The sequence below is a fragment of the Mustela nigripes genome, chromosome 6, assembly GCF_022355385.1.
Source record: "Mustela nigripes isolate SB6536 chromosome 6, MUSNIG.SB6536, whole genome shotgun sequence".
NCBI classification, from domain to species: Eukaryota; Metazoa; Chordata; class Mammalia; order Carnivora; family Mustelidae; genus Mustela; species Mustela nigripes.
In genome coordinates this window covers 6,528,657-6,554,133 of record NC_081562.1, presented here as the reverse complement: position 1 = coordinate 6,554,133, position 25,477 = coordinate 6,528,657, and the positions used below count along the sequence as shown (strand labels likewise).

At 55.2% G+C, this 25,477-nt stretch overlaps 1 protein-coding gene and 1 long non-coding RNA gene across 2 annotated transcripts; one reads left to right on the top strand and one right to left on the bottom strand.

Moving 5' to 3' along the window:
• The first annotated feature begins 11,985 nt into the window (after window positions 1–11,985).
• Window positions 11,986–12,942, top strand: LOC132020450 (uncharacterized). The gene is made up of 3 exons (XR_009404972.1): window positions 11,986–12,117; window positions 12,383–12,425; window positions 12,731–12,942. It is a non-coding gene; the product is annotated as an uncharacterized LOC132020450 (long non-coding RNA).
• A 1,619-nt stretch (window positions 12,943–14,561) lies between these two features.
• LOC132020449 (cytochrome P450 2D15) lies at window positions 14,562–18,906 on the bottom strand. Its single transcript, XM_059404578.1, has 9 exons — window positions 18,615–18,906; window positions 17,809–17,980; window positions 17,102–17,254; window positions 16,841–17,001; window positions 16,222–16,398; window positions 15,908–16,049; window positions 15,479–15,666; window positions 14,898–15,039; window positions 14,562–14,800 (listed from the first exon to the last, which is right to left on the bottom strand). The coding sequence occupies exons 1-9, from the start codon at window positions 18,801–18,803 to the stop codon at window positions 14,622–14,624; spliced, it is 1,503 nt and encodes a 500-aa protein (XP_059260561.1). The 5' UTR covers window positions 18,804–18,906; the 3' UTR covers window positions 14,562–14,621.
• Between the last annotated feature and the right edge of the window lie 6,571 nt (window positions 18,907–25,477).

Sequence of the window (25,477 nt, the reverse complement as noted above, 5' to 3'; positions counted from 1 at the left end):
CAGAGAGAGGGGAGAAAGCAGTCTCCCTGCTGAGCAGAGAGCCCCATGCGGGGCTTGATCCCAGGACCCTGAGATCATGACGTGAGCCAAAGGCAGAGACTTAACTCACTGAGCCACCCAGGCACACCATCTTTTGCCCATTTTAAAAATCAGTGTTGTTTTGGGGGCACCTGGGTGGCTCAGTGGGTTAAAGCCTCTGCCTTCGGCTCAGGTCATGATCCCAGGGCCCTGGGATAGAGCCCCACATGGGGCTCTCTGCTCAGCAGGGAGCCTGCTTCCCCCTCTCTCTCTCTGCCTGCCTCTCTGCCTACTTGTGATCTCTTTCTGTCAAATAAATAAATAAAATCTTTTTTAAAAAATCAGTTGTTTTCAGGGCGCCTGGGTGGCTCAGTGGGTTAAGCCGCTGCCTTCGGCTCAGGTCATGATCTCAGGGTTCTGGGATCGAGTCCGGCATCGGGCTCTCTGCTCAACAGGGAGCCTGCTTCCCTCTCTCTCTCTCTCTCTGCCTGCCTCTCCATCTACTTGTGATTTCTCTCTGTCAAATAAATAAATAAAATCTTTTTAAAAATCAGTTGTTTTCTTATTATTGAGTTTGAGAGTTCTTTGTATATTCTAGACAGATCTCTTTATTAGATGTATAATTTGCAAATATTTTCTCCTAGTCTCAGGCTTATCTTTCTGTTCTCTTAATAGTATCTTTGGAAGAGAAGATATAAATTTTGATGAAGTCCAATATATTAGCTTTTTTTCTATAATGGATCATGATTTTGGTGTTATATTGAGAAATCTTTGCTTAATCCGTGGTCACAAAGATTTTCTTCTACGTTTTCTTCTAGAAATTTTATAGTTTTTGGTTTTAGATTTAGGTCTATGATTAATTTTGAGTTACTTTTTGTACATGGTATGAAATATGAATCCAAGTCCACTTTTCTCCATATGAATACCCAGTTTCTCCAGGACCATTTACTGAAAAGACTTTCCTCCGGTGAAATACGTTTGCACCTTTGCCTCAGATTGATTGACAGTACCGAGGTTCTGCCTCTGGACTCTTCTGTTTCATCTCTTTTGACATCAACAATTTCATATTATCTTGATTGCTGAGCAACTTTGTCTTTTTCAAAAGTTGTTTGGCTATTTTAGATCCTTCACATTTCCATAACGAACCTTAGATATAGCATATTGGTTTTAACAACTAAAAAAATTTGCTGGAATTTTTATTACAATTACACAGAATTTATAGATCAGTTTGAGGGTGGAGTTGACATTTTAACAATGTTGAATCCTCTGATCCATGACCATGGTATATCTCTTCACTTATGTAGGTCTTCTTTAATTTCTCTCAGCAATGTTTTGTCGTGTTTAGTGTACAGATCTCACACACATCTTTTGTCAGATTTTTTCTACACATTTCATATTTTTGATGCTATAATAAATGATATCTTAAAATATTTCAATTCCCAATTGTTCATTGCTATGATACAGACTTTTGACTTTTAAAATTTTTCAAGATTTTATTTGTTTGTCTGGGAGAGGGAGAGCACAAGCAGGGGGAACAGCAGGCAGAGGGAGAATTAGGCTCCCCTCTGAGCAGGGAGCCCAACGTGGGACTTGATCCCAGGACCCTGGGATCATGACCTGAGCCACCCAGGCATCCCTAACTTTTTAAATCTTTAAATATAGTTTATTTTTAGGCAGTTTTCTGTTCACAGTAAATATATTTTATTTTTATATATTGATCTTATATCCTTCAACCTTGCTAAACTATTGTAGCTTTTTGTATGATTCTGTAGGATTTTATACACAATCATGTTTTCTGCAAAATAAAGCCAGTTTTACTTATTCCTTTACAATCTGGCTGACTTTTACTTCTCTTTCTCTGTCTCTCCTATTCTCTCTTTCTTTGTATGTTAAATTTTTTAGCACATTGAAGGGAGGGGTCATCTTTTATAATGGCTGATTATGATTATCAAATTTGAAAAGTATTAGTTTAATCCATGAATAACATTATGACATATTTGCAAGTGAAAGGCTTTTGTCTCATTTGCAATTTGCCACGGAAATTGATGGAGAAAAATGTTACAGGTCTTTTATGCAATAGACACAAGTAGTAGTATATAAGATATGTATTTCTGGTATATAGTTGAATCATTGCAGTAATAAGGCTCTGACTCTGGAGATCTGTTACTCAAAGTATAGAGTTTGATGTCAGGAAAAAAAATTGACAAGTAGTAAAAAGTCAGATTTTCAAATGTTAGGTTGGTCATTGGACTAGTTTAGTCAGGGTGGAATAAGTTTAATATTATGCTTTTTTCTTAATACCTTTGCCCTTTTCAGGAATATGGTAGGTTTACTAATGGTGAAAGGGACAATTACTTCTTCCTTTCGATTGAGTTCATTGTCTAAAACTTGCAGTATATCATGTAGAAAGGATGAAGGCAGACATCCTTGCCTTATTCCTGAACTTAGGGGGAAAGCGTTCGGTATTTTGCCACTGAGTATATTGTAAGCACTAAGTTTTTCACTGATGTCCTTCATCTGGTTGAGGATGTTCCCAACTCCTTCTAGTTTGCTGGGAGGTTTGTTTGTTTTTTTTCCCCAAGAACAGATGTTGATTTTATCAAAAATTTTAAAGCATCTATTGAGATATTCATATGCTTTTTCTTTTTTAGTTTGTTAATATGGTGAATTATGTTGATTGGCTTTTGAATGTTGAACCAACCTTGCATTCCCGAGGATAAACTCCTTTGGTATTATGTATTATCCTTTTTATATGTTAGTTCCAAGTCAAGATTTTCTTTTTAAACATATTTTTCTAAAGATTTTTTTTATTTGAGAGAGAGTACAAAGGAAGAGGGAGAAGCAGGCTCTCCGCTGAGCAGGGAGCCTGATGCGGGGCTCCATCCCAGGACCCTGGAATCACAACCCGAGCTGAAGGCAGCCGCTCAACCAACTGAGCCACCTGGGAGCCCCTCTTTTAGATTTTTTTATTTCACTCGTGTGTTATTTAAGTGTATGTTGTTTAGTTTCTAAATATTTGGGGAATTTCCAGGGGTCTTACTGTTACTGATTTCTAATTTAATTCCATTGTAGTCAAAGAACATACTTGAAACTTTTTTTTTAGGAGGCTCCACACCCAATATGGGGCTCAAATTTACAGCCCCAAGATCAGGAGTCAAATGTTCTACCGACTGAGCCAGGCAGGCGGCCGCTAGAAATGACTTTAACATTTTAAATTTTTTTCAGGCTTGTTTTGTGGTTTAGAATATGGTCTGTCTTGGTAATTATTTCATGTATATACGAAACTAAGCATTTCTCAGTTTTACTTTTGTTTTGTTTTGTTTTGTTTCTTTTAGAGTTTATTTTTCCGAGAGAGAGAATGCATATGCAAGCTGGGGGACGGGCATGGAGAGGGACCGGGAGAGAGAGTTTTGAGCAGACTCTGCGCTGAGTGCAGAGCCCGACCCAGGGCTTGATCTCAAGACCCCGAGATTACAACCTGAACCGAAACCAAGAGTCAGACACCTAGCCGACGGAGCGCCCCAGGTGCCCCCATAGTTTTGTAATTATTATTTAGTTACATTCATAGTAATTGGGGGAGGGTGTCGGTTATTGTCTGGAGCCAGAAGATGTCTACCTCTCAGAGGCAGGCTCTGTGTCCCATTTGCCTTTCTCGCCCCTCAGCATGTCTCCTGGACCCAGATGGAAGCTGAGCAGACACGGCTGAACGGCTGGGGGGCGCTCAGAAATGGTTAGACTGTGTTCTTGTTTTTGACTCAGAAAATATCCTCACTGTGCCGTGTGATGGGTTGGAGTCACCCCCCCTTTTATGTCTTTGTATCCCTACAGGACTTCGAATGTCGCTTGGCACACGGAAGGCGCTTGGGCAGCGCAGGTGGCCCAGAATGGGACTAGAGAGATGGCTACAGGGGGACTGCCTCCGACTGGTGAGGCTTCCAGGCCGCCCCGAGGCACTTGGCAAGCTGCTCTGGCCACAGTTGGAGGGGCTGTCCTGTCACAAAGCCCCCTGAGACGTGATGTCACACACAGACACCACTGTCCTTGCAAAAGGGAGGGGCTGGGCCCCGGACTCCCAGACTTAGCTGAGCTCCCGTGCCCTTCACAGGCTCAGTCCCGGAGCCAGACGGGAGGCGAGGGAGGAGGACGCTGCCTGGACACTGGTGTGGTCGCTGGGTGCTCCGCAGGCCGCTGACACCATCGAGGTTGGCAACTTGGGCAAACGGTCTCGAAGGCTGTGCTCTTAGGCTCCCAAGCAGGTGCAAATAGTCTTTCCTGCTCTCAGCTTCCTACCCGGCACTCCCCTTCCCTTCTCTCCCACGGCACCCACGGACTCTCCCCCTCCAGACCACCGCTCAGGAAAAGCCTGGTAACTTTGCTCACACTAAATTGTAAGTGACTAAAAAGCTTCCTGGTGAATACATGGCCGGCGGGGTTCTCCTAGAAGGTGGTCGGGAGAAGGGAGACGCGCGGGGCCCTGCAGAGAGGGGAAGCGAGCCAAGCCTGGCAAAGGCCCCCAGGGTTTGGTGTGGCGCCCAGCGGACTGGCGACCTTGGTGGGAGAGTCTGGGAGGTTTGCAGGGCCGGGGAGAGATGGCGGCAGCTGTGGGGTGAGGCGAGGCCGAGAGGAGTGAAGACACCCGGGACAGACAGCTGGAGGGCTGGGGCGGACGGTGGGGGCCGTGACAGTGGTCGCTGGGGCAGGGATCTGGTCCAAGGGAGAAGGCTTTTTTTTTTTTTTTCTGAAAAGTTTTTTAAAAGATTTTATTCATTTATTTGACAGACAGAGATCACAAGTAGGCAGAGAGGCAGGCAGAGAGAGGAGGAAGCAGCGTCCACACTGAGCAGAGAGCCCGATGTGGGGCCTGGGATCATGACCTGAGCTGAAAGCAGAGGCTTTAACCCACTGAGCCACCCAGGTGCCCCGAGAAGGCATTTTTTTTAAATGGGAGAGATGAGCTGTGTGTGAAATGCTGATTAGGAGCCTGAAGAGAAGGAAAGGCTGAATGTATCAGTGAGAGACAGGGGCCCCCAAACACCCAGGCGGGGAGAAGACCAGATGGAACCGAGCACGGAGCACAGAGTGGGGCTGGTCCAGAGAGCAGGGGGCAGCCGACTCCCTGAGCGGGGAGCAGAGAATGGGCGGGTTTGGCGGCAGAGAGTGGAGGAACTCCCGTCTGGGGGTGCCTGAGTTACCTGCTGAGAGTGGAACATGTGGGCGTGGGGGTACAGGGCTTAATGGAGATTCTGAACTTGTCCCTGGGGAGACTAGGGAGCTCCCTTGAGAAGTGGAGGCTTCCCAGGCTACGTGGGGTCTGGCTCACGTTGGAGACCTTGACTTTACTGTGCCCTTGACTTGTATGGAGTTTGACCCTGCCGATGGGATTTCAGACGGAGAGGATCTTTTTGAGAGACTAGGGGTTTCCCCCAGGACTCCTCAAATTACAAGAGTAAATAATAATGATTAAAAACGAACACTTTCAAATATTTCCTGTTACACAGCATTTCTGAAGTAAGTAGCTACCGACATCTGGGGTCATTTTACACCAAATGTTCAATAGAGTGATTCCTTTTTCCTTCATCCTAACCCAAGTCCCTTTCCTCAACCCGGTTCTCTGAGAATTACCTTCCCAGCTCCGAGGGCATTGAAAACTAGCTTTTGTTTGGGACTCCGAGGTCTTGGGAGAAATTCCCGAGCATTTCCAAGCTCCCAGGGCTAGCTCAGTCTGTCCTAAGTCTGGCCCTGGCTGAGCCCTGCGGGTGGAGGTCCTGGCCTTTCCGGATCGTCTCTGGCCCGTCGCACTCCCTGTGAGCCGCCCAGGAAAGGAACAGGGATCCCGGGCCTGCGCGATGCACTGACTGTGGACCCATCTTTTCTTCTTAGACTGAAAATGGTGTTTGGACTGGGCTGCCAGAGAGAGAGGTAAAGTTTACATGGGCCACAGGGCCTCGAGTGACCAGGGTGGGGGACCCCCACTTGGGTCTAAGAGGGAGGGAAAACAGGGTTTTCTATTCCCCTTTCCTTGACTGTTCCAGTAGCTCTGGGACTCAGGGTTGGGGTGGAAGGCCTGGTCCTGGCAGCTGGGACCTGCCTGTTCGTGCGCATGCGTGTATATGTGTGCACGTGCGTGTGTGCGCGTGCACGCATGCATGTATATGTGTGCATGTGTGTGCGTGCGTGTGTATGTGTGCACGTGCGTGTGCGTGCGTGCGTGCGTGCGTGTGTGCGTGTGATTGCGCACGCACACAGGGAGCCACTGTCCCAGCAGTGTCAAGGTGCTCCTGTTGTGCCAGGGGAGGGGGCCCAGAAGAGGTGGGGGAGTCATGGGGATACAGTTTCTGATCCGAATTGTGGGATCTGTCAGTCCAGAGCAGGGGGGCCTTGGAGGACCTGGTGGGGTGGGGAAGAGCTGATCGGGCGCTGAGTCCCCAGTCACGGCCGGGATCTTGCTTTCTGGCTGGACCCAGGTGGACCCCCTGGTGGAACCAGGGGACAAATGCGGAAGGAAAGGAGAAGGGATGTGCTCCAGGCTCTGCGTCTGGCTCTCAGCGGAGGCACAGAGCCTGGTCCCCGCCACACCATCCCCGAGAGGCGGGAAGCCCCCTCGAGCCCGGTTACAGCTGAGGGATTTATTCACCTGCAGCGTCAGACATGCACAGGCGGCGTTGGCCGTGGGGTTTGGAGTGGGAGGAACCCGGTGCCCCCCACCCGGCCCTGCAGTGAGGGCACGAGGTGCCCAGCTTTACCCTCAACTCCACTTTCCTTCCAGGCTCTACAAGCCCCTGTACACAGCGCACCTCTTCATTCTTGCAGGTAAGGGCCTGGGCACTGGGGCCATGGCGAGAGTGGGGGGGCCATGGGGGTGCTGGTTCTCACCTCAAGGTCGCCCCACTCTCCAGCTGCCTACGGCCCGGGCTCCCAGGGACTGGCCGTGCTGCTCAGAGTCAGGGCTGCCCTTCCTCCCTTCCTCGGTACCTTCCTGGTGAAACGGATTTGAACCCACATTTGATTCGAAAACCCATCCTCCCCCCTCCCCAGAAAACCCACAAACCAGAACCCGCACAGCCTCGTGTCCTGTGGCAGTGACCTTCAACGCTGGCCTGCACACCGGTAATGGGAAATCACGTCTCCCCTCATACACTTCAATACCTAATGTCTTTCATTTCCAGTTCAGTTTAAAAGGATGGGGTTTCTGGCACATTGTAAATCCTGGCATTGTCATGTGATTGTCTTGCTCTTAAATGTTTCATTCAGTCTTTCTCCACCGCTGCAGGTGTGGTGTACTACTATTTTCAGGGGCCTGTGGGGAAGACAGCCCCTGACCATGACATGGCTGAGGAGCCCTCACAGGTGAGTGCAGTGGAGGCCGCGGTGGTCTCACCGTAGCCTGAGTAGAGGTCACGCTCCTTGACCTCAACTGTTAACCAGCTGTGTGCGTGTGCAGGCATGCGTGTGTGCGTGTGTGCGTATGAACGTGAGGGCTCTGCAGAAATCGGCTGTGTTTCTGGCGAAGTGTCAGACTGAGGCTCCATCCCTCGTGGGCTGGCTGTATAGTCGCCTCGGGGCTCTGCGGCCGTGGCCGTGGCTGTGGCCGTGTCCATGACGTCCACAAACCAAAAGGAGGAGATGGTCCCTTATTCATGTGAGTAGTTCTGGAACGTGGCTCAGTGCTCATATGTCCATGGGTGGCAGGGAGCAGGACGCCTGCCTGGGGTTCATACTCTCCTCCATGTCCCAGAGCTAAGAACCCAGTGCAGAAGCCCCTGCTCCCAGCCCCGGGCGGCACGCTGGGCGCCCACCAAGGGCCGCATGCCGGACTACATACCGTGTCCGCGTGCTCAGTCATTGTAACCCTCACAGGAGCCCAGCAGCTCGCACTTCATGTAGACGGGAAGCAGGCCCCCGGGGGACAGTGACGAGCCAGGCTGCCCGAGGTGACAGGCCAGAACCACATCCTTGGTCTCTGGAGGCCTGCCGCTCTCTGTGGAGGGGATTCCCATAGAGGCAAGGGAGTCAGTGACTCAGAAGCACCGAGAAGTATGTGCTACACCTTTTGGGACTGACGATTCAGGGGCAGGGGGCCCCTAAGAAGGCCCGTGTTGGCAAGTGCCTTGCAGGTGCCTTGGAAACAAGGCCACTTGTTTCCTTTGTTGTTGTTGTTTAAAGTAACTGGTCACGTTTCCACTTAAAAAAAGGTTCAATGTGGGCGCCTGGGTGGCTCGGTGGGTTGCCTTCGGCTCAGGTCATGGTCTCAGGGTCCTGGGATCGAGTCCCGCATCGAGCTCTCTGCTCAGCAGGGGCCTGCTTCCCTCTCTCTCTCTCTGCCTGCCTCTCCATCTACTTGTGATTTCTCTCTGTCAAATAAATAAATAAAATCTTTAAAAAAAAAAAAAGGTTCAATGTCATCAAAGGTAGGCATGTACACAGTTTGCTTCTTCAAAGTTTTAAGACCTGAAACCAACAAATGGCTGCCTTGTGCCCCGCGCCCCAGGGTGGGAATCTTCCCAGCCTCCAAACTTTCCAGCCAGAGCCTTTGATTTTTCCTGTGTGTGTGTGTTTTTTTTTTTTAAAGGTTTTTATTTATTTATTTGAAAGAGAGACAGTGAGAGAGAGCATGAGAGAGGAGAAGGTCAGAGGGAGAAGCAGACTCCCCATGGAGCTGGGAGCCCAATGTGGTACTCGATCCCAGGACTCTGGGATCATGACCCGAGCCGAAGGCAGTCGCCCAACCAACTGAGCCACCCAGGCGCCCTGATTTTTCCTGTTTCTAAATACCAAAGCTCATCCTGCTTTGTCTTGAATTTTCAGATTTAAACAGCCAGTGAATTCCTTTCTTTTTTTAAAGATTTTATTTATTTGACAGAGATCACAAGTAGACAGACAGACAGAGAGAGAGAGAGGGAAACAGGCTCTCTGCTCCGCAGGGAGCCTGATGCGGGGCTCGATCCCAGGACCCTGAGATCATGACCTGAGCCCAAGACAGAGGCTTAACCCGCTGAGCCACCCAGGCACCGCAGCCGGTGAGTTCCTGCGGTAGGAGCAGAGGACTGAGCTCTGGGAACCGTGCGCCGCCCTCCAGCACACACACCAGCTCCCTCCAGCCTTCCAGTATAGCTACCGCCGGGCTTTTGAATCATAAAATTTCTAACCTGAGGAATGACATTTTCAGTCGTTAAAATCTTTTAAATAACATGGTTGCCATTTGGGTGACTTTTCTATCATTTTGCCTTTTAAGTCCCCCTCCACTGTAGCGGGCTCATTGTTGGCACCTGCGTAACCCCCACCACAACTGAAAAACAGAGCAGTTCCATCCCTTCCAAGAGTTCCTCCGGCCTCACGTGCAGTCAGCCCTTCCCCCACCCCGACATCCGGCGAAGAGTTTTCTGTTCTGATAGTTTGGCCTTTGCAAGATTGCCCTGTAAGTGGAGACAGCTGCCTGTCGTCTGGTCTCTCACTGACTTTGGGGCAGGTGAGGCTTCTCTCGGCACGTGGGCAGCAGCAGCTCGTTTGTTCCTCCTCCGAGCTGGGCAGGTGTCCTTCGTAGGGGGGCTGCTGCAGTTTGTCTGCACAGCACCTGAGAGAAATCTGGGTGTTTTTGGTTGGGAACACAAATAAAGCCTCTAAGGGTCATAGATTAAAGCCTGGGTGGCTCAGTCTGTTTAAGTGTCCAACTCTTGGTTTCTGCTTAGGTTATGCTCTGCAGTCATGGGATCGAGCCCCTGCATCAGGCTCTGTACCCAGTGGGGAATCTGCTTCAAGATTCTCTCTCCCCTTGGGCCTCCCCCATTCGTGCTTTCTCCAAAATAAATAAATAAAATCTTTTTAAAAGCCCCACTATCAATATTCATTTATAAGTTTTGTATCAACATCGGTTTTTTCCTTCCCTTTGCGCCGGCAACCAGGCTGGTGGGTCATGGGGTCGGCGTTTGGTTGGTTTGGTAAGACCCCAGCACTTTCAGAGGGGTCGCGGCCCATTTTGCTCGGTCATCAGCCCTGAGGGCGAGCTTCCAGTGGTTCCATATCTGCCCCAGCACTTGCCATGAGTTTTTGGCTATTTGGGGGGCGTCTTTACATTAGACAGTACATTTAGACAAATTAGGTGCTTTATCTGTTGGTCTCTGCAGAGCCATATCTCCCAGAGCCCGCCCTCCTGCTGTCCCCACACTGACAGCATGTCCTGGAGGTTCGCTTCTCAGCTGTCCTGGGACCTCCCTTTCTCATCGCTCTGGGGAGCCCCTGTCACCCAGGGGACATTTTGATGGAACACAACCTCTAGGGGAACCTCTGCTTCCTGGGGGGTAGTCCTGAGATATCACGTGTCTGAAACAGTCTTAATCCGTATTAAGGATTAAGAGTTCAGGTAGGTATAGGATTCCAGACTAGAAATACTCTTCTCATAGATTCTGAAGATTCTCATTGTCCTCTGGCTTCAAAGACTTTCAAAGAAAGGTCTGAGAAAAGTTGAATTCCTAGAACGGACTTTTTCCTTTGTATTTCTGGAAGTTTTTTGGTTCCTGGTCCTCGGTGTTCTGAGATTTATTGATGACAAAATCCGGAGCTCATCTCCGCCATCCATTGTCCTGGATGCTTGCTGACTCCTCCTCTTCTGCAAACCCATGTCCCTCACGTTTGGGAAATTGTCTTGATGACACGGGGATGTATTCACCTGGCATCTCCCCATCCCCTTGGCCTGCTGGCTGTTCCCTCGCAGAAAGATCTATGAGGGGCGCCTGGGGGGCTCAGTGGGTTAAGCCTCTGTCTTTGGCTCAGGTCATGATACCAGGGTCCTAGGATCGAGCCCCGCATCAGGCTCTCTGCTCAGCGGGGAGCCTGCTTCCCCTCCGTGCGCCCCCCCCCCCCCCCCCCGCCTGCCTCTGCCTGCTTGTGATCTCTGTCAAATAAATAAATAATTAATTTAAAAAAGAAAAAAAGAAAGAAGGAGCTATGAATTAGCTGTGGGAGCTCCTGGTCTCTTCTCTCTGCTCTTTCTGGGAAAAAAAAAATTTTTTTTCAACTTTACCTCGTACATTTTGATTGGATTTTTCATTCCCATTATTCTTATATTTTTATTTTCAAGAATTAGACGTTTTTAGGCTGTTTCTGTTTTAGGGCCTATTCTTGTTTCATGAATGCCAAGTTTTAGCTTTTTCTTTTTCTTTTTTTTTTTTTTAATATTTTACTTATTTATTCGACAGAGAGATCACAAGTAGGCAGAGAGGCAGGCAGAGAAGCAGGCCCCCTGCTGAGCAGAGAGCCCGATGCGGGGCTTGATCCCAAGACCCTGGGATCATGACCTGAGCTGAAGGCAGAGGCTTTAACCCACTGAGCCACCCAGGCGCCCCAAGTTTTAGCTTTCTAAGGACGTGTAGTCCTTGGGGGTCTGGTGTCTGTGTGTGTGTGTGTGGTGTGTGTGTGTTGTGTGGCCCTCAACAGTGAATTCGCCTGCCACCTCAGCCTTCCCTCCCTCCTGGCTCTCCCTGTCACACAGCTTGAAAGGGAGACCTTAAGGCCGGTGTGGGGGCCGATGGATAAGTGCTACCCTGGGACCACTCAGGTAGGTCAGGGCCGGGGGACCCCACTTTCCCTGGAGTGGGCCTCCTGGGCAGGTGCAGTGGGAGGACGGGCCCCTCGGGCGTGAGTCACTTCTGTCTCCCCCTGTAGAGACGCAGAGTGAAGAGCGGGAAGAAGCAAGCCTCTGAGGTAGGCGAGGCTCCCTTCTGTCTGAGCTCCGTGGGACCCCGAGACACCCCTGCTGGTGGCGGGGGAGTCCCAGGGATGGTGGCAACCCCACCCCCCCGAAACTTGCAGCTTGCCGAGAAGGGAAGGGCTCCCCTGGGAAGGTGCGGCGGACGGGGCAGGAGGGTGAGGCGGCCGGGGCAGGAGGGTGAGGCGCTGAGGGCCCTCCCGCCCGTGGCCCCCCCCACCTCCTCCCCGCAGGCCAGGACCCCCAAGGCAACGGGAGGACTGAGCAGTGCTGCCCCCACGGAGGAGACTGAGCTCTGGTCTCAGCGTGTGGGGGAGGTGAGGCCCCCAGAGGAGGAAGCCCGCAGCCTGGGCCCTGTGGCCAAGGAGCAAGAGGCGGCGGGGACCCCAGGCTGGAAGGTGAGGAAGCCTGGTGCCTCCACAGGAACATCCCCAGCGTGGGCCCTTCTGCGACGCCCCAGGCGCTGGGGCGGGGGGATGAGGAGGAGGACCGTGTTGGGGAGGGAGATGGCTGCCCAAACTGCCCGCCCAGGGAGGAAGGAGCCGTAAGGGGCGGAGCAGCAGCAGCCCCGGTGCGAGTGGGTGGACGCGCCTCCCCTGGCCTCCCCGGCTCTGCTATGCGGCTCCTGTCTCCTCCCACCATGTGCCCCGTCCTTCCTCCCAGGTGAGCAGAGACATCGGACAGGAGACCACGGCACACCCTCCGGGTAAGACGGCAGACCCGCCGGGCTGCCCAGGGACCCTGCAGAGCTGCCAGGGGGCCCGGCCTCTCTCAGGCCTCCAGCCCGGCACCCAGGCGGGGAGGGAAGAGGCCCAGGTAGCCAGATGCCCTGTCCTGCCTGAAGGTCTCCGCTGCCTCCTGCCTCCTTCCCGGTCAGTAGGAACCTGAGGCCTCTTGCCCTGGGTGCCCAGAACAGCGCTGGCCTGTTCCCCCAGCGTCAGAGGGCGCCCCGGCCCTGGGGACACACCGCCCCAAAGGGACCCACAGGGCATGCCCGTTTGTGCTTTGTAGAAGTATCTGAGGAGGACAGCGAGGAGGAAAGGCCTGGGGGCTGGGTCCCCCAGCTCCTGCAGAAGCTCTGGCTGGACTGGTTCCCAGCCACTGACATCCCGAAGACGCAGAACCACGAGTGACCAAGTGTCCAATAAATCCGGAGACTTGCTGCTTCTCCTGGCCCAGCTGCTTCCTTTCAGGGGCTTTGTCTAAACGCAGCAAGGCCTGGTCCACACTCCCTGCCCAGACGAGCTGCCCCTGAGCCGCCCCCACAACTGCTGGTCCTGCGGAGAGGCTCCCGGCCCCATGCCAAGGGGCAGAGCAAGTTCCCCGAGGGTGGAGAGCTGGGGAGCTCCATGGCGTGACCACACTCGGAAGGTGCTGGGGGGCCCCCGTCAGGGGTGCTGTTGGGTACGGGGCGGAGGGGTGTCCTCTGGCGAAAGAGACACCCTGACCTCTCCGGTCCGCAAACAGTTCCCTGAAGGCACCAGGTGGTCTGCCCAGGACCACCCAGGCTAAGTGGGTGCCTCCCGGGCGCTCAGTCCAGAACTGGCCAGTTGTGGGCACAGGGGGAGGACAGCAGTCCTGCTCTCGGCCGGGGCTCCAGGCTAACAGGGTCACGGCCCTAGAAGTCAGAGCAGGACCACCGGACCCAGCAGCTAATCTGGTGTAATCATCCCGTTGGGTTAGGGGGAACCAGAAGCCCAGGACAGGCAAGTACCGGCCCAGGGCCACAGAGAACCCCGGCAGAGCAAGAATGAAATCCAGGGTGTCCTCCTCCAAGTCTCCACGTGGCCGCCGCCGCCTCTGGCCATTCCACTCTCACGTGGGTCCAAGGCTGACCCCTGTCCCTAGGGTACCTGGGGCCCCCAGGTCTCACTGCCTACCCCTGGCCAAGTCTCCTGAGAGTCTAGCTTGACTCAGCCACTCAGAGGACCGTGCCCCAGGTTGGAGCCCCGATGAGTGTCCTCCTTCTGCTCCAGCCTGGCCACGAATGGTAACTTCTTGGCAGGTGCCTAGACGGAGGCGTCCCTGAGGAGCTGGGAAAGGTGTCTCACCTAGCTTGGGGTGACTGAAAGGCTTAGGGAGGTGGTTCATTCCCGGACTGCCAAAGGGTTCCCAGGGAAAGTTCTGGCACCAGTGGACTGAGCCCTGGGTGTTAACCTGGCACCCTCCCCCCTTCATGGCCATCCTTGGGTTTCCCCACCTTTGAGGGCGTCGTAGAAGAAGGGGAAAGAGAGCTGGTGCTGTGGTGCCTGGGTGGTTCAGTGAGTTAAGCCTTTGCCTTCGGCTCAGGTCATGATCTCAGGGTCCTAGGATGGAGCCCTACATCAGGCTCTCTGCTCAACCGGGAGCCTGCTTCCCCCCTGCTCTGCCTATTTGTGATCTCTGTCAAATAAATAAATAAAATCTTAAAAAAAAAAAAAAAAGCTGGTGCTGCTGGCAGAGCTGCTGGGCCGTGGGGTGGTGCGTGGCGCTGGACCTGAGAGGTGGGTGTCCAGGCTGAGTGGGGCCCTGTCCACCCCCACCAGGGCCTGGCTGAGGGCTCTCAGCAGCCGGTTCTATCTCTGCCTGGCATGAGTCAACACCTAAGGACAGACATCATCCCTATCCCAAGTCGCCAGGATTGGGTCCCCGTGGGTAACTAGGGGTAAGCTGTGATCTACTGGCCCTCAGCATCCCCATCTCTCAATTGGGATCACGTGCAAGGTCAAGGTCAGGATGGCTCAGGCCGGGGCAGGGGCAGGGGCTGGCCCTGGGGAGGCTGCTGAGGACCCATCACGGCTGGGGGTGGGGCGGGGCGGTCAGGGGTCCCTGGAGGGGACTCGGAAGCCAGGGTGGAGCCACCCAATCGGTTTATTGGCACAGCACGGCCCTGCTGAGGAGCCAGTGGGGGAGCTGCCTCCCTCTAGCGAGGCACGGCGCAGAGCTGGTAGGGGGCCGGGGTCACCAGGAAGGAGAAGGTGCTGTGGTCGCTGGGCCGGGGCTGCCCGGGGGGCACCGAGAAGTCGAAGCGCTGCAGGAGGCGGGTGAAGAAGAGGAAGAGCTCCATGCGGGCCAGGGGCTCCCCGAGGCAGACGCGGCGGCCTGCGGGAGTCCGGGGGTGCGCCGTGAGCCAGCGGGCCTGGGCCCCACCCTCCCGGGCTCCCTCCGCAGGGGCCGGCGAGTCGGGCAGCCCGGGCACCTGCGGAGAAGGGCATGAAGGCCTCCTGCTTGACGAATCGGCCCTCGGCGTCCAGGAAGTGCTCGGGGTCGAACCGGAAGGGCTTCTTCCAGGCCGTCTTGTCCTTCAGCACCGACGACAGGTTGGTGATAAGCCTTGTCCCCTGGCAGGAGAAGCTGGCATGAGTGGGATCTGGGTGTCCCTAGCCCAGACGCCGCCACCAAACACGGATGGGTGCACACTCTGCCCAGCACACGCCCAGACTCTTCCAAGTAACCCCTCGCCCAAGAAGCTTCTCGGCACCCTCTGTGTGCCCAGGGCGGGGCTGAGTGTCTCATGACCCAGGGGAGCCCACACTGTCACCGTCCCTGAGCCCAGGCTCCTCCAACACCCTGTGGTAGATTTTAGTTCGTCTTCCCCAGGAGGCTGGGGGCTCTGAAGGGACAGGGCCAGCCCTGCCGGGGCTCTCGCCCCCACCCCCACTGTCTGGGGAAATGCGGACTGGGGGATCCAGAAGCCCCTCTCCCTGGGATGTCAGCCGTGCTGGGGCTGCCAGGCCGGAGGTGGTGCTGAGCTCGCGCTGGGGAGCCTCGCACACCTACCTTGGGGATGAGGAAGCCCTGCACTTTGATGTCTCGGGTCGTCATGTGGGGCACGCCCAGTGGCACGATGTCCGCATAACGCTGCACCTCATGGACCGCGGCCATGGTGAAGGGCATGTGGGCCTGGTCCCCCATCTCCGGTTGCCGCGCCTGCCCTATCACCTCATCTATCTCCTGTTGGACACGTCCTGGACAGACAGGCGCCCCCACAGCAGTCAGAACCCCAGGGGGTCTGGGCCCCAACCTCTGCCTGACTCCTGAGGAAGGCTGTGCCCACAAATAGGCAGCTCCTACCTCCGACCAGAGCCCAGCCTCTGCTCAGGGCTTCGGTGGGGCGGGGGTGGGGGGTGTTGCAAATCATGTTCAAGAGGCCCCAGCCTGTCCCTCTCCTCCCTCGTCCAGCCCACCGGGCCCCCAGCGTGGGCTCACGCTGCACGTCCGGGTGCAGGATCATGAGCAGCAGGGCCCAGGTCAGCGTGGTGGAGGTGGACACCATCCCGGCCACGAACAGGTCAGATGTCACCATGCTCAGGTTCTCGTCATTGAAGCTGCTCTTGGGGTTCCCCTTGGCCTGGGCCATGCGGAGAGGGTGAGCTCTGGGGCAGAGGGAAGGAGCCCCCAAATGGTCTCCCAGCCTGCAGCCAGCAGTAATGACTGATCACGGGCTAATACAGCCACTCCCCCACCCCCGGGTCTTGATTCATGGGGTCCTCAACCGACAGCCATGGTCCCGGACACCTCACCTTTTCCACCTCATCCAGGAAGGCGTCAGTCAGGTCTCGGGGTGGCTGGGTCGGGTCCCGGCTTGTCCTGTGTTCCCGGACTAGCTCATCTATCAGGGTCATGAAGGTCTTCTGTGCTGAGAAGAGCTTGCCAGCCAGCCCCGGGATGTGCAGGAGCACAGGGATGGCATTCAGGACCTGTGCGGGCCACAGATCGGGGACCTTCCTGTGCCCAGGTGTTCTCTTGATTAGTCAGGACACCGCCTCCAGGGTGTCCGCTTGGCCTCCGGCCTCCGGAGTGTCCCCACCATTGACATGGTTCCTTCCTAACTTCGGCCTTGGTCCTTTTTCCCGACACAGGGCCCAGTAGGATAAATCTAAAATCTCGATCTCATGGGCTCTAGTGGCTTCCAGTGACGGAGGTGCTAAGATTCCATAGCCTTCTCCCGGCCCCACCACCCTGGGCCCGCCTCCGCCGGCTCCCTCCTATGGGACTTCCCCACCTCCAGGCCTTCCGCCTCGGAAGGGCTTCTCTCCCGCACCCCCCTCGCCCCACGCCCTCGTCCCGGAGGCCCGGTTTAGGGCGAGTCCTCCTCCCCGGCGCTCGCCCCGCGGGGCTCCCCGGCGCCTCGCCCCGCACCTCGCGCAGGAGGCCCTGGTCCTCCTCCAGGCCCGCGTGCAGCCGGTCCAGCAACTTGAGGAGCCGCGGGTCGTCGTACTCGAAGCGGCGCCCGAAGGTGAGGGAGGAGATCACGTTGCTCACCGCTTTATCCAGGAGGGCGCGGGGGCTGAACGGGCGTCCTGGGAGGGCGCAGTGCGGGGCCGAGGCTCGCCTCCACCGCCCCTTCCGCGGCCCCTCCGTCCATCCCTGACCCCGGTGTCCCTCGGCCGCAACTCTCACCGGCGTAGTCGGCGAAGGCGTCACAGAGGCTCGAGGCCTCCTCGGTCACCCACTGCTCCAGCGACTTCTTGCCCAGGCCGAAGTTGCGCAGGGCGGACAAGGAGAAGCGCCGCTGCTCCCGCCACTCGCGCCCGTAGCGCGCCAAGATCACCCCTGGGGGCGGGGAGGTGGGCGGGGCTATGGCGTGCCCGCCCCGCCCTTTCACGAAGCCCCCCGCCCCGTTTGCAGCCCCGCCCCCTTGATACAGGCCCCGCCCCCTGCCCCCCTACACCCAAACTTACTCCCCACCCCCACTAAGTCGCGACCACTCAGGTCGCTCTGCCAGCCGGCTCTGCTGCCAGCCGGGGGCAGGTGCTGGCCCCACTGTGCTCTGCCCACTTGACTCCGTCGCCGCCAGGGAAAGTCCTGGCCCGCCCCCTGCCTCACCCACACAGACTTTGTCTTCCTCATTGCCGGACTCTGACCTCCTGTTCCTGTTCCCCGGAGCCGGGGTTCCACGCAGCCTCGGTCAGGCCCCGCCATTATCCTCCCACGTCCCACCCAGGCACTTGGCACCAACTCCATCCTCCACCTGCCGCCCCTCCAAATCCGCTGCCTCTTCCCTGCACTGGACGTCCACGATCCTGCCCCCGCGTGGGCCTGCCGGGGTTTGAGTCACTGCTGGCTCAGTCCCGGCCAGTCCCGGTCGGCCCCCCTCCTCCGCTTGCCTTGGGAGTACTGCTTGAACCCCAGGTGCTCATAGATGGGCATCGGCGGACGGTCGGCTGTGTCCTCGCTGTGGTACACCAGGGCCTCGCGCACGGCGTCCAGGCCATTGAGCACGACAAAGGGTGTCCAGGCCAGGTACAGGGTGAACACGTTCCCGAAGCGCTGCCGCAGCTGCAGGCCAAGGGTGGAGGGCGTTGGTCAAGCTGGGTGGCCACCAGGCTGCCAAGGCCTCAGTCTCATGGTGCCCAGGCAAGCTTGGCCTGGTGACCAGTGGGGTCACATCCTCTCTGGAGGGGGGTGGGGGCTGATGCTGGATCACACTTCTTAGCTATGATTTTGCAAAGGTGACCAATATTGTCACTAGGCTGTTAGGATCCCAACCCACAGGTGAAGAAACTCAAGTTCATAGAGGTGAGCACTGAGGTCCAAGGACCCGCAGACCCAGAGCTGAACCTGTCCCTCTCCCGATGTCAGCCTGTTTCGTGATTTAAATGGGGCTCATGTCCAGACTCCTTCCCCCTGATGTAATCAGAAGGGACCAGGTCACATAATTTAAGTGCTGTCCAGCTGGATCTCAAATCTACTGCCAAGACCACACTCCACTCTAGGCCTTTGCTCTCTCTGATCTTTGTTTGGAAAATCCAAACTCTCCTTGAGGCACCAAGGCCCTCCCCGGCTCAGCCCTTCAAACCTGCCTCCTCTTTTCAGCCCATGCCCTTGTGCAGCCGGGGCTTCACCCACCACCTGCTGTCTGCTGCTAGGTGGGGTCCCAGGATCTCTCCTCCCAACCCCCCACCTTCGTTACCTGGTCGAAGTAGCAGAGCGCGTTCTGGAAGTCCATCTGCAACAGGTTGCCCAGCAGGGGCATCCGCACGGGGCCTGGCGGGTAGCGTGCAGCCCAGCATCTGTGTCTGTGCATCAGGTCCACCAGGAGCAGGAAGATGGCCACGGCCACGGCCAGGGGCCCCAGCGCAACCCCACTCAGCAGCCCCATGGTTGCCTCAGTGCCCGCTGGCCTCCTCTGGCACGCGGGTGTCACTTAGCACACCAGGGACCCAGGACTAGCCAGACAGGGCGCTCTCCCACACTGAGGGAGCTCATCCAGCCGGGGCCCTGCTTTCTAAAGGGAGCCAAGAATGACCTTTGCCCTCGGCCCTGAGTCAGCAAGTCAGGGCAATTGCATTGCCAGAGGGTAGGGGGAGAGGCCAGGGAAGATCAGGTGTGGGGGTGGGGTGGGGGTGGGGGGGTGGTGACCACAGGAGTCCGGTCCCTCCTGGCCTCTCCTCTCCGTGTGCTTCCCCAGGTTAGTGACGTGGGGGTAGGGGAGAGATGATGAAGACCCCCCTTCAGCCTGACTGCAGGAAAAACCAGGGGTCACTGGACTTGATCCTGCCACCCAGCCATCAAGCAAATCACACCCTGCAATATGGTTGCAGCCTTGTCCCCAGAAAACGACCTTGCCTCACCTGCCTCCTCCCAACTGGTTTTCGCCTCCCAAGTTTGTTACTGTTCCTTGCCCGGTGCTGTAGGGCGGTCACAGTGATCAGAGGGACCGTGTGCGGGCTGTAGGGGGGTGTGGGGGCGGCGTGGAAATGAAGTTCTCGGTTTCCCCTCACTTCACACCAGTTCACTCAACACGCACAGAACCACACAATCACCAACTGCTCACACATTCACAGACACTACCACTGACACACAATCACAGGTATGCATTACACACCCACACACATGGAAAACCACACACATGGCACACACATGCACCACTCTCTCTCTCTCACACACACACACACACACACACACACACACGCATGCACACACTTGGACGCAGCACCAAGTTCCCTAGTTTCCAGTGGCTGCCTGGGCCGGGCCCCAGCCTCCTGCCCCAAGGCCACCCGCAATGGTACTGAAGCCCCCCACCAGGTAGGTCGCTGGCCCAGCTTCCCCAGTTCTGGCCTGACCTTGGCCTAGTGAGTCCGCATCTGGGGCTGGGGAGGCAGCTGGGTTGACAAGAGCTCCCTTGTCGCCCAGACCAGCCAGTTCAATGGCCGGGACACTAGTGGTTCCCTAAGGTCATTACGTATTGGTCCTGGGACCTCCTAGCATCCCCCGTGATGCGTCTCCTTGGGCCTGTGCACTTTCCTGACTTGGAGAAATGGGGCGGGGGAGCTGCCCTTCTGGACGGAACTGCTGCTGAGCTCAGGCTATGAGGGTCACTTAGAGAAGATGTGTCTCTGTCCTCTGAGGAGTGGGCCTGCTTCCTCATTTGTCCTTGAACATCAGCTGCTCAAATTCATTCTGGAAGACGAGGGGATGGAAGTCAAACGGGCCACAATTTCTTTACAGCCTCGCAGGCGTCCCCTGCTGAGGACCACAGGGAATGAATTCTCAGGCCCCCCTGCCCCGCCCGTGTCAGCTCCTCTCTCTCCCAGGCAGGCCCCGTCCCCCTGGCTCCAGCCCCTTCCCTTCCAACCCCGACTCTGGGGTTGGACTCTGGAAAAGATGCGAACCTCTGTACCACTCACACCGGTGTCTGCCGCCTCCAGGCTGGAGTCGTGCCTACCAGATCCTTCCTCTTGCCCGGACTCTCTGCCCCTCCTCTGGGGGGTTGGCCACATCGTGCCAGACCTCAGGCTCCTTCTTCAACAATGAGAGGGCTGATTGGAGGCTGAGTTGTTAGAGGGAGGCTGAAGGGAACTGAGGTCAAATGAGAAGGTCCAAGAACCCAGAGGGTGGGGAAGAACATTTCCTGGGTAGGCATCGGGCCCCTTCCCCACCCCAGGGGTGTATGAGAACCAGAGCTCCCGTTCTGGAAACAGTTGGATTACTCTCTCCCAGGCTGACGCGGGGCCTGGAGGAGGCATTCCCCACCGCCCTCCCATATCCCCCACCCTGTTCTCTCTCCCTCCCCAACGGTAGGAGGACCAGGATCTTCCTGGGGCGCCTCCTAATACTCCGGACTCAGAGATGCCTCTCAGACATGGCAGCCCAGGGGTATGTGGCCCCTTGGCAATGGCTTTCCAAAGTCTGCAATTCCTGCTTGATTTGTGAACGCTGCGCCCTTCCCGAATGCCCACGTCCCTACTCTCCTGCCAGACCCAGGGCCACAAGGCCTAGCGTGTTGGGACCCAGCCGGGCCTTCCCCGCACCTTGCCTTGGTCCAAGCACTGGGTGGGCTTGAACTCCGTCAACCCCCCGGCCCCACACGCCAGAGGTGCCCTGTGCCGGGTGTTGGGCTAAGTATGGCAACGCAGGAGGAGACCACGGTCAGACTGCTCCAGCATCCCGGGCCCAGAGGAGGTGTGGTGAGTCAGACAGTGGCAGTATGGGGACCGCTTGCAGGGTCATGGGGACACTGCCCCTGGGCTGGGACAGGACATGCTGGCAACACTTCATGGAGATTTTGGCTGGCTTGAAACACAAGCCAAGGTGACCTGGCAGCGGGACCAAAGCCCCACAAGGCCCCGTGCGCGGTGGGTGTGAGGCAGCGTGACGGAGCCTTTGCAAGCCAGGCCGAGGACTCGACTGGGAAACCGGGGTCTCTGGGCTTCCAGGAGGTAGAGAGCCCACTTTGGAGGCCACTCAACAGACCGGGAGGGCGAGACCCAAGGGTACACTGGGGCTTCTCATCTGTCTCAGCTGACCGTCCCGGAGAGCAGCACAGTGGGCAGGACGGCCAAGGGCGTCGTCGCCTGCCGGCCCTGGATACACCGCCTGTATCTGCCCATCTTCTTGGCGGCCTTCCCCAAGCGGTCACCCGAATGCGTCATGAAGGGCGGTGGCCTCCCCGTCCTGGGGGCCTGCTGTCCAGGCTGGGGAGGCCATGAGGGAACCTGCCATCTCAAGGCCTGTGGCTTTTTTGCCATCTCTGGGCAATTCAGCTTCGTGATCCCCAAGCACTGAGGAGACAGAATCTCAGGTCATGTCAGGAGGTCAGAATCCTAGAGTGGTATCAGGGGGCCAAACGCACGCTCTGAGTTATGCATACAGTTTGGATGTGAACTTCTTCAAGGGCCAGCACATTACTGAGCTTTAGAAACACACTGGGCCCACCTCCGCGGGTGGTGAAACTGCTCTGGTGAAGCGGAGGGAAGGACTCCTGGGGCCACCCCTGGTCACGGTCACGGGGATGTTCACCTGCGCAGGGGTGGATCCTCTGCTGGGGAGGGATACCAGCAACACGGTGGGCTGGGAAGCTCTCGCCCAGGGCCGCCCCCATGTGGCACCAGGGCTCTAGACAGTTGGTAGGAGCCAGGCACCCAGCAGGGGGTGCTGGGCACACGGGTGGCCTGCTGCTCGCCTTGCCCCTGCCTCCTCCTCAAGGTATAACAGCGCCCAGAGTAAGCCCCCCAATTCCCGCTCCTTCCTGGGCACAGAAAGGAAAAGCGACCGGCATCCAGCTTGCCAGGGGTGGTGGCGGCGCAGGGCCCGCCCCCTGGCGTGTTTTAAGGGTGCAGGGCTTCTGCTGGGTGCATGAAAGGTTCTAGAGATCCCGTGCATGACCATGTGGATATAATTAACACTAATAAACTGTGCGCTGGTTAAGATGGTAAATGTTATGTTTTTAACCACAACTTAAAGGTTATATATGAAAATCACCACTGCATACCCATTAGAACAGTGAAAATCTAGAACACTGACTCCGCCAGAGCCTGGCAAGGCTGTGGAGCGAGCACCTTTCACACATTGCCTGGTCGGGACGCAACAAGGGACGGCTGATGCATAAGCCAGCTCCGTGGCCCCTTACACAACAAGAGCTTCTTACCACGAGATCCAGCAAGCTCCTTGGTATTGACCCCCCGGAGCTGTGAACCGATGTCTACACAGAAACCTGCACACGGGTATTTATAGCAGCTTTATTCATCAGTGCCCAAACTCGGAAGCAACCAAGAGGTCTTTCGGTAGGTGGGTAAGCGGTAGTACATCCGGACAATGGAACATTCTTCAGTACTAAAAAGAAATGAGCTACCAAGCTCCGAACAGAGATGGAGGAACCTTAAATGCATTATCACTGAGCAAAGGAAGCCAGCGTGTCAGGGCTGCATACGGTAGGATTCCAACCACAGCACGTTCTGGAAAAGGCAAAACTATACAGACAGAAAAAGCCTGGGGGCTGGGAGGACAGGCAGAACAGAGGATTTCTAGGGCAGTGAGACTCCTCTGGGCGACACTGAACGGTGGATACACATCACGAGACTGTTTGAACCCACAGAATGTGCAACACCAAGAAGGAACCCTAATGTTAACTGTGGGCTCCGGGGGACGAGGATATGCTGGTGCAGGTGGACCAGTGGCTGCCACAAATGTAGCGGTCTGCTGGGGGAGGCCATGTCTGGGGTGCAGGGGGTACATGGGAACATTCTGTAACTTCTGCTCCATACTGCTATGAACTTGAACTTGCTCTAAAAATGTCTGTGAAAAATGGGCGCCTGGGTGGCTCAGTGGGTTAAAGCCTCTGCCTTCGGCTCAGGTCATGGTCTCAGGGTCCTGGGATCGAGCCCCACATCGGGCTCTGCTCAGCAGGGAGCCTGCTTCCCTCTCTCTCTGCCTGCCTCTCTGCCTACTTGTGATCTCTGTCAAATAAATAAATAAAATCTTTAAAAAAAAAAGTCTATGAAAAAAAAAATCCATACAACTTAAAAGCAGCGAAAGCTGAAATGCACAGAGTCCAAGCTTCCTGCAGCAGGGGTCAGCATTGGTGCGTGGAGCACGGCCACGCCCATCAACGGGCGTGTCACCAGCCAGTTTGAGGAAGGATCTAGAATCATCACAAGTGCCTTGGTCAAGGATCATCAGCAAGTCAAAAGGCAACAGGAGAAGAAAAGCAAAATGACAAAGAATCATTTGCTGTCGGGAAAATATTTTCCTCAAGATACGTATTTTTCAAGTTTTGTGGTTTAGCCCCTGACACCTGAAATCTATCAATTTCATTTGAACTGTGTTAATGCCCGGTCAGGACTGGACGGAAAGCCACCCAGCTACTTCTACGCAGGTCCTAGGGCCCGCGCAGCACACCCGCCCACGCCTCCATCCTGGTGAGCGAGATGAGAAATGGGCCGCACTGCTTGATGGAGCCATTAAAACAGAATTAATCTGCCATTTCTGCAGCCCCAAATTGATGAGCACACAAGAACTCATTTATAATTGCTTATTTCTACTTCACAACATTCCTTCCAGTATTTCTGTTCTCGAAAAAAGTCCATTAACATCGCATTATTTTTTTATAACCTTTAAAATTAATGTTGATTGGAAATATGTCCTCATACCAACTTAAGTAAACCTGCCCGTCCCCACACACTGGTGAGCTCCACCCACCCCGGGTGGAGCCGCAGGGAGGAGCCTCAGGGTTTTGACTGGTTCCCGGCCCTGCTGCGGGTGGGGGCGGGTGGGGCGGGTGGGGGGGGCGGCAGGAGGCCTTCTCTGCGGTGGAGCAAAGCCACCTTGGGGGGCTGGAGCGGGAGGAGGAAGAGGCGCGTTTGCTTTACAGTACACAAAAAACGAAACAAGGTTAAAATGAAGTTTATTATTTTTTGATTTTTTTGTTTTTTAAATAAAACTGTTTGTGAAACAGCTATTTTATCCCCACGGCAGAGTGACCCCTGAAAGATGCACTAACCCCTTCTTAAGGCCTTAACAAGATTTTTTTTTGTACTTTTTTCTTCTTTTTTTAAAACTCAGATATTTAAAAATTATACAATTTACAAAACAAAACAAAACAATACAACATAAAGAACTATGTAGCGTGGGGCTGCTCACCTGACAGGCCCTCTTTTCCTTTATAAAAATGAAAGCAAAAGAAAAAAGGGTTAACTGGGTGTTTCCTGGTCAGCGTAACCCACACTGATCACACTGGACAGACACAGTCCCTCCCCTGTGTCAACTCCTACAGCTCAAGATTTCCTGTTCTGTCCTTCCGTCCTGGGGTGGGGGGTGGGGGTGGGCAGGGCACAGCTGCCAGGAACGCGCCCCGTGGCGGGCCACCCCCGACCCTGCCTGCCACGCGCACTTAGTGGGGCGCTTGAGGGTCTCACTGGCCACAGTGATCTAGGACACAGCTGTGACCTCGGGACATCTGCCAATTTCACCCCCCAAAAAGATAAAAATTTTAAAAATAATAAATAAATAGTGTTTCTGGAAATGAAAAAAATTTATTTTTGTGTTTAAACATCATTCCCCCACTCTTGAAAACACGGACCGTCCCCCATATCCCCCCTCCCCCCGCCCCAAACCTTCCCACTTTTGAGACAACTTAATGACAAAGGATAGTTCTGGTGTGGTTTGCCTGCTCTTCCAGCCCTGGGTCTGCAGCTCTCTGAACCGGTGTGAGACGGGCTAAAGATCAAAGCCACGCCCCGCCTCTTATGAGACCAGCTTGTTCAATTTCACACTTAAATTTCACTGTTATTGGAACAAATTTGGAGTTCTTTAACTAGAGAATTTTTAAAATAGAATCAAAAGGGATAGCGCACCTTTCATTTAAACAAAGTCTTTCCAGACTAAAAATAGATTTATATATATATATTTTTATCCCTCCCTTTGCACCCCCCTTCCCATCATCCCACCCCTCCCCCTCCCCCCACATTGTCACTATGGAGATTGTGTCCATGGAAACAGCCATTCCAACTTCTTGGGTCTTTCTTTCCTGTGGTGTCACGGTTTGGGTGTGATGTA

What these genes read in the sequence shown, in the direction of transcription:
- LOC132020449 (XM_059404578.1), bottom strand. Translation starts at nt 18,803, where the DNA reads ATGGGGCTGCTGAGTGGGGTTGCGCTGGGGCCCCTGGCCGTGGCCGTG. An exon ending in CGCCTTCGCCGACTACGCCG is followed by an intron (nt 17,002 to 17,101) that starts GTGAGAGTTGCG and finishes GCGCCCTCCCAG; the next exon opens with GACGCCCGTTCAGCCCCCGC. An exon ending in AGGGCTTCCTCATCCCCAAG is followed by an intron (nt 15,040 to 15,478) that starts GTAGGTGTGCGA and finishes TTCTCCTGCCAG; the next exon opens with GGGACAAGGCTTATCACCAA.